The sequence below is a fragment of the Lissotriton vulgaris genome, chromosome 11, assembly GCF_964263255.1.
Source record: "Lissotriton vulgaris chromosome 11, aLisVul1.2, whole genome shotgun sequence".
In the NCBI taxonomy this organism is placed as follows: domain Eukaryota; kingdom Metazoa; phylum Chordata; class Amphibia; order Caudata; family Salamandridae; genus Lissotriton; species Lissotriton vulgaris.
The window spans coordinates 547,843,316-547,856,898 of record NC_141699.1 but is presented as its reverse complement, the minus strand read 5'-3'; the positions used below and the strand labels follow the sequence as shown (position 1 = coordinate 547,856,898).

General features: G+C 44.1%; 1 protein-coding gene across 2 annotated transcripts in view; it reads right to left on the bottom strand.

Moving 5' to 3' along the window:
• The window catches only part of LOC147683126 (tumor necrosis factor receptor superfamily member 10B-like), a 94,959-nt gene that overhangs the window by 18,377 nt on the left and 62,999 nt on the right, over positions 1-13,583 (bottom strand). For both annotated transcript variants that reach the window (XM_086943609.1, XM_086943610.1), the window contains exons 4-6: positions 11,370-11,484; positions 2,053-2,150; positions 421-510 (exon numbers count right to left, since the gene is read on the bottom strand). In XM_086943609.1, coding sequence (XP_086799735.1) covers positions 421-510; positions 2,053-2,150; positions 11,370-11,484 — 303 coding nt within the window. The remainder of the gene's footprint in view (positions 1-420; positions 511-2,052; positions 2,151-11,369; positions 11,485-13,583) is intronic.

Sequence of the window (13,583 nt, the reverse complement as noted above, 5' to 3'; positions counted from 1 at the left end):
TCAACTAAAAGGAGTCAAAGAATAAGAAGGGCTTTCGAGGCTAGGTTCTTCAAAGTCAGCAATGGAGGACTAATAGGTACTTGGGACAGCTACCACAGGATCCAGGATAATCAGGGCAGGTAGATTTTTGAAGTTTGTATTAGTCGGCATCCTATAAGTTGATGGAGCCAGGTCCAACAGCTACGTAAGGGCAACCCTGTTCATTAATGGCCTTTTCCACACAATAATATTGTCTGTTGTTGAATGTGTCTTTTGATCTGGTGCACGGCATTTGATATGCAAAATATTCTGTGTATAATGTTCCCCAGATCTCACATCAGAGAGGAAGTCATAGCACTAAAGGATCACCCACATCACGGATGGGATGAACTGACTTTTCAACATGATACCCCTCACTGCCAAGAAGTTTGCACTGCTCACCTAGGGAACCTGGTATCCTTTTCTTCAATAGACAATATGTAACAAAGGCAATAAAGATGATAAACAGGATCACAACAGCAACGACCCATCCTAGAGAAAGAGAGAGAAAGAGTGCATTACACTACACATGCTGTTCATATGTGGACACATGGATCTTTTTTCACACTGGCTATCACAAATTCACTTACGGGATAGCTGGAACCTCTGACCCAGTCCCACTATACATATACAAAATATCCTTGCCTAAAACACAGGAGCAGCGTCTACTTGTTTCATCGTTCCTGTTCATGAATCAAGATCTCACGCACCAGGGCACTGTCTCCCACCTCACTACTCACTCAGAATACTGAACACTACCCATTTGGATGGCTCTAAGTGTCCTGTATGATACTCACATGAAATACTCCAAACATGACCAGAATACCCTTACATAACACTCATGGGCAGCTGTACTAACACAGAACAGCACACCTTATTGGCAGGCCTGAAACTACCCCTGACAGGGTTTCCCCACATTACTTTCACATCTCACGTACTCACAGAACACTTAGGGGCATACTTACAAGGCCCATGTGTCACCCACGCGTCACTCTTTTTGGCACTCCAGGGGCACACAATGATGAGCCATATTTACAAGGTTACGTAAAGCCACCCTGCATTGCTTTTCATGACCTTAAATATGGTCCCCTTTCACACATGGTATTCTGTGGGTGTTGCTGTGGGTATTCTCAAGCAACACCCATGGTTTTGTAAACCTGGGAATGTGTCAGATTCTAATGCCTCCCCAAGGGAAGTGATCAAGTGGCGCACCGAGGAGAAATACCTTTACTTTCCTTGTTTTTTGCTGTTTCTACGTGTGCTGCACTCTGCAACACACATAGAAGCAGGAAAATGCCATCAATTATTATTTTTCATCAGGAAGGTTTCCATTACTACCCAAAAACAATCATCCCTGCAACACAGGCACCCTTGCACCATGGTGCAAGGGTGCCTCCATTGGCGCTAGGCTGCCAATTGCGCATCCGAGCAGAGGAAAGCACAGGGATGCATCGTATTGCTGTAATTACGATGCATCCCTGCACTTTCCTATTGACGCAGCTCGGCACAGTAAGATAGCTTGCAGCACCGCTCTGTGTCTTTTTCTAGTAAATATGCCCCTTAGTTTTAACTAGAGGCTTGGACACTAATCTGATTCCTTCCACTTGGGATATCCTATGCCCCTTTTACAGGGGCAGTGCTTATTTCTCTTCTCGCTCCTTTACACACACAAGACTCCCTCTTCTCGCATGGAGAGCTGCTCTCGTAATCTGTTCCTGTATGGAGAGTCGTCAGACGCCAGAACCATTTAGAAGAACCATTAGCTAGCCCGATGCCATGAGCGTGACTTTTAGCCAATCCTATTGTTTCAGCCAGCAGCACTAAGTGTGCTGGAAGTTGTAGGCCCACACTTAAAAAGGGGAAAATGCAAATACAACTCTCAGCATGTTTAGTGAAGATGGCTAGAAACAGGTTGGAATTGACCTTCAAAACATTGGGCTATTTTTATTAGTTATACTTCAATTGTGAATCCCCAAACACAGGTAGGTTTCAGCTCATCTGAAAGATATATCATGGCCCAGGTAGAAGACTTACCAACATAGTCCTGTGTGGCAGGGGGTCCAGTGGGGCGTATGCAGAGGTTATCAGAAGTGGCATTGCAGGAGCTGATTAGTTCTTCCCCTTCTGGGCAACTGGGGAGAGAACAGATTGGAGAAAAGCGATGAGGAGCCACTTTGAGCAAGCAAAACAGAACCAAGTAAAGCACTAATCAGAACGATTACTGCAAAACCAGGCGGGTGCCTCTTTCTCTGAAAGGCAGAACTTAATTTGAGCCAGGGGTTACAGGTGAGACCCAGCTGTACACATTTTTGAAGATCAGCATTTATTTTTCCTCAACAGACTTTGACCCAGAACAATAGAGACAGAAAAACACAAAAGGGGTAAAGAAGAAGGAAGAAGAAGACGGAAAAAAGTGACAAAAGAAGAAAGCAGGGAGGAAAAAGAAACTGCTAGAGCGAGATAAGGAGACAGGGAGTGTCTGGTGGTGGATTAAAGAGGCATTAGGGGAAATCAAAACTAAGTAGCCTTGATATTTGTCACACCAACATTCGATTATGCTGGACATGACTTCTGAACAAACTTGTGGGCCCCAGCACTTATTTTTTTTACAAATTATGCACCGTTGCAAGGCCACTAGGGTAGGGAAAGAAAGTGTCACTGGTCTCTCTGGTGCCTGTGACTGGCCATTAGAGCTGTAATGGAGTCAGACAAGCTCATCTCCTGGAGCTACAATACTTTGGAAATTGGCAAACAAAATAAGCTTAGACTACTTACCGCCTTTTAATGTGTGCGTATCAATTATTAATGCACTATTTGGGTTATTCCTTAAGTGTGAAAGGGGCACAAGAAATCTATATATGGCAAATGAGTAGTACAAGCAAGTCATGTTTGTATATAAAAAATATGTTATATCTATCTCTCTCTCTCTCTCTCTCTCTCTCTCTCTCTATATATATATATATATATATATATACATAGATATATATGGAATATGCTACTTACCAGTATGCATCTGTTCTTGGCATAGAGGGCTGCAGAGTGGTACATTATGAATAGATCGCCATCTGGTGTTGGGCTCGGATGATTGCACTTTGTTTTTCTCTTGGAGAGTCTTTTGTATGTTGGTGACTCCTCCCTTAGTTGGTAGTGCGCATGGGCATCGGCTCCATCCTTAGATTGTTTTGCCATAGTAGGGTTAGATGGAGTAGTATAGTAGAATACAGATAAGAGTGCCCATGTAAGTGTATCTAAATAAGATAATGTTGGAACAGACACAGGTTTCCGGGGAGGCTGGGAGGGCATGTACCACTCTGCAGCCCTCTATGCCAAGAACAGATGCATACTGGTAAGTAGCATATTCCGTTCGAGGCATATGGGCTGCAGATGGTACATTATGAATAGACTATACAGCAGTTCTCTCCCTAGCGGTGGTCGCCCGTGTCTGTTGCAACTGTCTGAAACAATGTTTTTAATACTGCTTGTCCCACTCTAGCTTGTTGTGTTGTGTGCACATCTACACAATAGTGTTTTGTGAAGGTGTGCGGTGTAACCCAGGTAGCCGCTTTGCATATGTCATCTAGTGGAATGTTTCCCAGAAATGCCATAGATGTTCCTAGTTTACGTGTAGAGTGAGCTCTAGGAGGAACAGTTAATGTTCTCTTTGCCTTTAAGTAGCATATTTGAATGCATTTTACAATCCATCTGGCAATGCCCGCTTTGGAGATGGGATTGCCTTTATGTGTGGGAGAAAACGCAACAAATAGCTGTTTTGTCTTTCTGAAAGTTTGTGTTCTTTCTATATAGTACAATATAGCCCTTCTAACATCCAGTGTATGTAGGGCTCTTTCAGCTACTGTTTGTGGTTTTGGAAAGAAAACCGGTAATTCCACTGACTGATTGATGTGGAATGCTGAAATAACCTTCGGTAAGAATTTTGGGTTTGTTCTAAGAACCACTTTATTTTGGTGTAGCTGCATAAATGGTTCTTGAATCGTAAAAGCCTGCAGTTCACTTACTCTTCTAAGTGACGTGATAGCTGTGAGGAAGGCCACCTTCCATGTGAGGAATTGTATTTCGCACCTATGCATAGGTTCAAAGGGTGGCCCCATTAGTCTGGTAAGCACTATGTTAAGATTCCAGACTGGGGAAGGTGGTCTTCTTGGTGGAATGACTCTTTTGAGTCCTTCCATGAAAGCTTTAATTGCTGGTACTTTAAACAATGACAGATGTTGCCTGTTTTGTAGGTACGCCGCTATGGCTGCGAGATGAACTCTGATAGAGGTATATGCTAGGTTACATTGCTGTAAGTGTAGTAAATAGCAAATGATTTGTTTAGTGGATGCGTCCAGAGGGTTGATGTGCTTACTGTTACAGTGTATAGCAAACCTCTTCCATTTTGCTGCATAGCATGCTCTGGTGGTAGGACGTCTTGCTTGTTTAATGATTTCCATGCATTCTGGTGGTAAATCTAAATACCCAAACTCTATGACCTCAGGAGCCAGATCGCTAGGTTCAGTTGTTTGGGATCTGGGTGCATTATTTCTCCATGGTTCTGTGTAAGATGCATGGGTAATAACCTTAGCTTTTGATGTGGTACTTGTGAGAGTTGTAGCAGCGTGGTGAACCACGGCTGTCTTGCCCACGTGGGTGCCACTAGTATCATTGTCATTGAGTGTTGCTGCAGTTTCCTCACCAGTAATGGAATTAGTGGTAGAGGAGGGAACGCGTAAGCAAATTTGTTGGACCAATTTATCCACAGTGCATTGCCCTGGGACCTTTGGTGTGGGTACCTGGATGCGAATTGTTTGCATTTTGCGTTCTGATGATTTGCAAACAGATCTATCTCTGGTTGCCCCCATTTTTGGAAGAATGGCTGTAGTATTTGGTCGTGCAGTTCCCATTCGTGAACTTGTTCTGACTGTCTGCTTAGGATGTCTGCTATTTGATTTTGAATTCCTGGTAGGTGTTCCGCTAACAGGTAGATTTTTTGAGGAATGGCCCATCTCCATATGTCCTGTGCTAGTTTGGACAGTTGGAGAGAGTGTGTCCCCCCCTGTTTTTGAATATAATACATTGCAGTCATGTTGTCTGTTCTGATCAGGACTGCCTTGTTCGTTATTTGCATTTGGAAAGCTTTTAGTGCTAGAAATATTGCCAATAGTTCCAGGTAGTTGATGTGCAGTTTCTTTTGCTGCGCACTCCACTTCCCCTGTACTGTGTATTTGTCCATATGCGCTCCCCATCCGGAGAGCGATGCGTCCGCTGTTATTATTACTTGTGGAATTGGCTCTAGGAACGACCGTCCCTTGGAAATGTTTTCTGTGTTCCACCACTTCAGAGAGCGATACGTCCGGTCGTTTACCAACACCAGATCTGTAATCTGACCTTGAGCCTGATTCCACTGTGTCGCTAGACACTCTTGTAGTGGGCGCATTTGTAGTCTGGCATGTGGTATTAGCAGTATGCAAGAGGACATCATGCCTAATAGTTGCATAAACACTCGTGCTGGTAGTGAGTGTTGTGGTTGAAATCTTTGTATTAACCCGACCATTGTCTGTACTCTGATTGGGTTGGGGTATGCTATTGCCTTTTCTGTGTCTACTGTAGCCCCCAGGTATTGCTGGATCTGGTTTGGTTGCAGGTGTGATTTTTTGTAGTTCACCGTAAACCCTAAGTGGTGCAGCAGTTGAATTGTCTTCTGTGTATTGAGAAGACATTCCTCCTTTGATTTGGCCTTTATTAGCCAATCGTCCAAGTATGGGAAGACATGTATTTGTTGTCTTCTTAGGTGTGCTGCCACCACAGCTAGGCATTTTGTGAAAACTCTCGGTGCTGTTGTGACACCGAACGGAAGGACCTTGAACTGGTAGTGTTGTCCTTCTAACACAAACCTTAGGTATTTTCTGTGGGCTTTGTGAATTGGGATATGAAAGTAAGCGTCTTTTAGATCCAGTGTAGAAAGAAAGTCCCCTTTCTTCAGTAAAGGGAGTACTTGTTGGAGCGTGACCATGTGGAAATGTTCCGAGTTTATGTAAGCATTGAGAGGTCTGAGGTCTAATATTGGTCGTAGGGACCCGTCCTTTTTGGGGATCAGGAAGTATAGAGAGTATACTCCTGTTCCTTGTTGATCCTTTGGGACCTTCTCTATTGCATGCTTTTGTAGAAGTGCTAGCACTTCTTCTCTTAACAATTTCAGATGATCTTGACTCATTGGACGCTGTTTGGGGGGGATGTTTGGTGGGGTAGCTGTGAGTTCTAGGCAATAACCATGTTGGATAATTTGTCTCACCCACTTGTCTGACGTGATGTTTTCCCAGACAGGTAGGAACTGTGATAGACGTCCCCCGACCGGTGTTATGTGGTCTGGGGGGAGATCTATGAAGTCACTGTTTTGGTGTTGAGGCGTTGCGGTTGTTATTATTTCCGCGTCCTCTACCCTTGTTGTTGTTACCTCTGTAATTACCTCTTGAATTACCTCTGGGTGATGTTGGTGTGAAAGATGTGGATTGCTGATTTGTTCCTGTGTTTTTTGAGCCCCCTCTATAGGTGGATCTACGAAAGGAACCTCTGTGCGTTGGCTGTTGCAATGCTCCCATTGACTTAGCCGTTTCTGTATCTTTCTTCATCTTTTCTAATGTCTCGTCTGTACTTGAACCAAACAATGTCTTCTGATCAAATGGTCTGTTCAGTAGGGCTGTTTGAACTTCTTGTTTGAATCCTGAGATTCTAAGCCACGCGTGCCTTCTTAGCATGACACTAGTGTTAATAGACCTTGCTGCAGTGTCTGCTGCGTCTAATGCACACTTAATGGAAGTATTTGTTATTATTTTCCCTTCCTGTATTAATTGGTCTGCCTTCTTCTGATGTTCTTTTGGAAGATGTGTGAGAAGTTTTTCTAACTCATCATAATGTGCCCTGTCGTAACGTGCGAGTAGTGCTTGTGTATTAGCTATACGCCAGCTATTCGCTGCCTGTGATGCTACTCTTTTGCCTGATGCATCTATTAACTTTGACTCTTTATCTGGTGGAGGAGCCTCTCCTGTAGATAATGAATTTGCTCTTTTACGAGCGTTTGAGACCACCAGCGAGTCTAGAGGTACATGCCCTCTAATAAATATTGGGTCCTTTGGAGCCGCTTTGTATTTCTTATCGATTCTTGGGTTTAACACCCTGGCTCTCACTGGGTTTTCGAATATCTCTTCTGTATGAGTGAGAAGACCCTTTAGCATAGGAAGAGTACCTGATGTTTTCTGTGCACTAGGTAGAGTCTCTAACAAGAAATCCTCTATCTGAGGTTCTGTGTGCATATCTAGTTTGTGATATTTTGCTGCCCTATTAATGAGCTGCACAAAACCTGTGTTATCATCAGGTGGTGAAGGCTTTGAGGGGTATAGCTCTGGGTCGTTGTCCTCATCTGACCCTACATCGTAATTTTCCCATGGATCTTCCTCCTCTTGGATAGATTCGTCATCCCCTTGAGGTTCTCCCTCCCCTATATCACTGTCTACATCTGACTGAGGTGTAGATGGTCTTGGTGTGGAGGGTGTAGGAATATGTGGCCTATTGTGAGGAATAGGAGAAGAGGGTGTGTCTCTAGGACGAGGAGAAGCAGGAGGAGTTATGTTCGTCCCCATTGTTCTCTTTTTTGAAGGAAGAGGTTTATCTTCTGACTGTTCACTCTTTCTCTTCTTCGTGACCACTTTCCCAGTCTGTGGGTCAATAAACAAGATCTTTTGTTTGGGATCTGTTTGTTGCTCTTGAATCGGTACCGAGGGTCCTGGTTCCGAGAGCTGTTTTTGTTTTCTATCTTCTTTCGACACCGAATGTCTGCTCGATTCCGACTTTTTGGGTATCGAGTGTCTTTTGGGCGATACATCATATTTCTTTTTCGACATGGAGTGTTTCGATACCGAGCTCTCCTTTGTATGCAGCCTCGGTGTCGAAGTCGATGACGCCCTTTTCTCGGATCCGACGTGGTGGGATTCCGAGTGTTTCGGTTTCAGTTTCGGTTTCGTTGCCGGGCCCGAAGGCGGGGCGTCGGAAACTTTTTTCAGCGGTTTGACCGGGCCCGAGGGCGGGGTCGTTACCGCACGGGGTCGGTTTTTCGGTAAGGGGACGTCGTCACTCACGGTTTGTTGCTCGAAGAGTTCTTCAACCTCCGACTGGTCCCCTTCCGACCCCGACTGGTCCTCTTCTTCCTCGATTTGTTCGTCTCCGAACAGCTCCGGGATTGCCTCCGCCTGCATTCTGGAAGCCTCGTGTCTTCGAGCTCGACGATTTCTAATCGTTAGCTTGGAGGAGAATGCTGCGCAGGCTTCGCAGTCCCTGGATTCGTGTTCAGGCGATAGACAGAGGTTGCACACCTCGTGTAGGTCCTTGTGTGGGAACTTAGCACCACACGATGGACATTTCTTGAATGGAGTCCTTTCCATGGACTCCGGGCTTGACTGCGTTGAGAAAGGTCTCCTGTTCTTCGACGCAGATCCAAGTTTTTCTCTTCTATTTTGAATTTGTAACGCGTCGGAATGGAAAAGAACGCGTTCGCTAACAATACCGTCGAATTGGAAAGGGAATACGCGCCGAAAAATCACTTTCTTCTGAAGTTGATCTGGAGCGTCTCGATCTTCATCCGAACCCGATGGCGGAAAAAAACAATCTAAGGATGGAGCCGATGCCCATGCGCACTACCAACTAAGGGAGGAGTCACCAACATACAAAAGACTCTCCAAGAGAAAAACAAAGTGCAATCATCCGAGCCCAACACCAGATGGCGATCTATTCATAATGTACCATCTGCAGCCCATATGCCTCGAACATATATATATATACACACACACACGTGTACTAAAAATACAAATATTGTTGGCAAGGGTGAGAGTCATTGATACCTTAGGGCACGAGGTATAGTTACTTGAGATAACTATAGCTGCTGACTTTCTATGGTTTTATGTGTGAAAAATCTGAACCCAACTATAACGTCCCAGACAGAACCCTTTGTTTTCTTTGGTGAATTTCTTAGTTTTTTTTGTTCTATTGCTAAAAATAATGCCGTCTGTAACAACAAATTCTTGCCCATGAGGGGTCCCTCACAGGCCAGTTAACCTCTTCGATGCTAATGACAAGGGTAACTCGTCATGAACTTTCCATTCATTTCAATGGAAAATGAATGTAAAATATTAATGGTGCCTTAGCAGCGAAGCGGTTAATCAGTGCCCCCCATGCCCTCCTCCCCCCTCCGGGGAACCATGTACTGATTGACTCAATGGCACCCACAACTTTTCTCTCAGGTTGCGGCCAGCCAATCACAGCATTGCTGTTGACTCGTTGATTCGCGTCTCTAGATATACATAAATCATTTTTCTTCATAACTCCAAAACTACTAAACAGATTTACACTAAATTGCCAAATTTCTTGACCAAGATGTAGCTTGCTCCCGAATTTGGTGGTATTCCTTTCAGTGGTACAGGTTATACTCATGTCTAAAATCCTTATGAGAAATTGCATGGGGAAGACGCATTTTGGGACACCCCTTTTTCTCTGCCCCCACTTGATGAATCACCCCGAAACTTTCCAGACAGCAGCTGAAGTGACAACTGCCACACTAGTTTTGAAAAATGTGTGAAGATTCGTCAAACGGCACCAAAGTTATTAGCAAAAGAAACAATGCTCTTCCTACAGAAACTAGGTCCTAACTATAACTACCTACTGGTGACTGCCAGTAGGTAATATATATAGATAATTCACTGAAAAAAACACAGGTAAAATGTAAGTTATGGTTCTAGCAAAACAACTGTAATTTGCCAGTTATGCTTATCAACACACTCCATACATGCGCCGCCCACCATGTTATCTTCATATCTGCTTCAGCCGTGCACAGCTGGAGTTGAGTGTAAACGTCTCTCCAAACAGCCACTGTGCATTCAGAAATGCAAATTGAAATGTTCTGGTGCTGCTAAAAAGAGTAAACTATATGGAAGAAAAGGTGAGGCCTTGTGGTGAGATGATCTTGATGAATAATTGTGATATGGGGTGCTCATGAAGTTTACAAGGTCATTGATGATCTAGGTGTAGATGAGCACTGGGTAGAAATGTGATAGGGCTGTAATGTTGGCTCACTTGTTAGTAAAACCTCTGATACTGATCTGAGCATAGTAGTGATTTATTTTTGTGATTACAATGTTGAATGCAGGATTGAGGAAGTTGTGAGAGGTTTAATAGTACATGTCAGGCTTGGAGAGAGCCTTGCAATCCTTGTTAACTTGTGCAATGATGTTTCGGAAGATGTTTATGTTTGAACTTGGTGAATCAACATTTGCCAGTCTTGCAAACTATTTTTAGTGTGGCAAGAGTTTCGAATGATTCTGTTTTGCGTCATTATTTTCCAATCAAAGAATTCTCTTGTTTGTGTTCTATTCCTTGTATTAAGTGACAGATTTGTATTAGGGAATCCCTGTTGTGTAATGACGAGGCTTTGAGTCACATGGGTGTGATGTGGGTGGACTGGTAAGATTGTGAAAGATGTAGTTTTGATCTGGCCACTGTGTGAAGCTGGGTGGTGAGAGATGCTGAAAGGGACTGAGTGCCTGACCAAACCAATCTCCTCTGGATGTTGTATTGTCATATGAAAGGTGAGCTGCACCCAGGGTGTAATGTCATAAGGGCTTGGTGGTGGAGTTATGTGGTTGGGTGATTTCTCTGATGTTAATGTGCATGTTTGCCCTGAAATCTTGCTCAAAGCTGTGGGGGTCTGCAAATGAGGTGGGGATGAGCAATCTGTGCTAACTTTTTGAGGCTTTTGAAGAAGGAAGTTGGTGTGGTGAGGGTGCTGTGAATGGTTGGGTTTTTTCCGCGCATTACAGTGGGTTGAAGATGTTATGCGAGTGATCAATTAATTTATTGCAGTCATCAGGTATCACTTTATCGAAGACTGTTGATGAGCTGAAAGTGCTCAATATTATTTGTGGAGCAAATCATTATTTGTAGTGATAAGGACTGTTCTGTTGGGGTCTGCATCAACAGCAGAACATGCACTCATAGCCTATATATTGAGTGATGTAGAGGCAGTGCTAGTAATTGGTGCTGTAGCATTGTTCACTAAGATGTGGGGTAGATGTTCGCTTGTTCCTTTTTTTTGTGACTGTATGAACTAGACGATGGGCATTGAGTTTGTTGACAATGATAGGGAGCTTAGTGGATTACATGGGGTGTTATGTATAGGGTTATGTGCAAGTACTTGTGTGCTTTTATGCTTTTGTATGTTTTTGTCTATATAATTAGGTATGTTTGCCTGAGCGCATGTGTGTGTTTGTATGTGTGTGAGTATGTCTGTGTTTATACATAGGCGCACTTACCCAGTCTTGCATCGGACACATACTTCACAGGGATGATCCGGTTCGCAAAATGTACCAGCTTTACAGCGACACTTTGTATTCTGGGTGGGGCTGCACCTGCTCAACACTTCCTGACCTAGAAGGTAAGAGGTGGTTAACAGCCTGGGCAAAAGCTACTCAGTCAAACATGTACATTTAAAGTACTGTTCAAACAGATAATCGCAAAAGAGCTTTCTCCTGGACTGCCTCCTATTATCACTTTAGGATTTTTTTTTAAAGAGGGCACTTATACTGATCTGATTAGCATTTTTGACATCTAGCAACTAAACATCCCCACCCAGAGTCCTCCCAAACCCAATTGAAAACCAACACAACGAGGTTTACCAGCTGTAGGATATCCATGGCCAAAATGGGTTTAAGCTCGTAACTTCACTGTAGAGGCTGGGCCCAGAAATTACGCTGTGAATTTTGAGGGGTCTTTCCAGAGGGAGAGGCTGTGCTGACATACTTCATCAGGCAGCTGCCAAGAAACCTCTAGAAGCGCCTGGGGTGGACAGGCCCTTTCGGGGATTGTGGAGGCATATCTGCCATAGGAATCTCTTCTCCCGGAAAGTTCCTTTCAGGTATACTCCATGCTATCTGAACATGTTGTCTTGTTTGTGTCCCTTGCTTCCTGCTGCTGATTGGTAGAGAAACTGTAACAGCCTGTGCTTTCCATCATCTGTACCAGCGAGGACTCTAAGTTGAACCGTCTCATTCAATGTGACCAGGAAAGACCATCCACCTGGAGGGACCCCAATGCTGGGTTCAACTGATGCTCAGAATTATGTTTATTTGGAGGGTTGGCTGCACATATACCACCGCTTTTGCTTCTTTGCTTTTCCCCAACTCCTGCTGACTTGGCCAGCACACTCTCGCCACAGACAGACCAGTGCCCAGCCTGCCTATGTTACAGGTTCTTGGTCAGACAACACTCCCTATTGAAATGTCACTCTGAGGTGGAGCTCAGAAACCTTCCTCTACCACCCACAACCACAGTTCAGTACAACCACAAATACTGCCCAACACAGCTCCTCTCCCAGCCATGTCCAGATGCCAACTCAATGACTGGCTGCTATTATGCATTTCAACAAGCCCACTGGGAGAATGAGATCACAGAAGTGCTGGACTGAAACATGGATGTATACGAAGCCTAGGTGACGGCGTACCTAGTTCTGCTAGCCTATTATCCAGTCTACCCAGACAATGGGAATAAACCAGTTTCAGTGTGGTTCCCTGACTGAGACTGTTTACGGTGAAACATATTATTCATGATACTGTTAATAGGTCAGCATGGTGTTTTTTATTTCATCAGCTACTGCGTAACAATCGCATTGCATCTACTTGTGCATTCCAGTGAAGGACAGTCACCCATACTCACCCTCACTTCAGGGTGCGGAAATCTGTACAAACTGTATGAGACAAGCTTAGCCAGCTAGATTCAGGAGGCCTAACACTCACTTACCCGTCGCCAACAGGGAAGAGGAGCAACAGGGCACTTTTGTTTCCACTCAGCTTTCTCAAATAGGACAAACTACCCACTACGCCCTGATTGGTTGATTCAAAATGTAACCAGAGAGAGCGGTGCTCGTTTTCAAATCTTAACTGCTGCTCTGCTCTATAAAACGATTGATGATATCCCCTAAAGATTGAATACTCGATGGTCTTGGAGCTTTAAACTACACAGCCGTAATTTCCGACACTTGTAAGCTAGGAGATAGGGCTGATCTTTGATGAATTGCTTGTGATGTTCTCATTCCGTTTATGGTCTCAGGCTAGAGTTTGTAAGTACTACAGTTCTTTGAGGGAAGAAAGCTAGACTGAAACTGCAGTCACCACGTGCAGATCTTTTACTAATGTATGCAGTCATCTTCCAATGTGTAAATGGCCCACTTGTATTCTAATTAAATTATTCTTTATATTAGCTAAGTCAGCAGTGGCATCAACCTGTGCAGTTTGCCAGCGTTTGGGGCTCAGTTGCAGGGACATGAAGGCAAGAGTCTGTAAATATGTTTATTTACCAGTGTTGGGTGAGTTCAGACTGCTACTAGCCTTACTGCCCACATGATAAGGACCATTGACAGCCATTAGTTGAAATTCCCCTTATCCTATCCCATCTTTTTATACACACATGTCGCCCGGCCCTAGTCTGTTATAGCAAGATGGGCAATTATCAGCAGTTAACACATTCTGCTT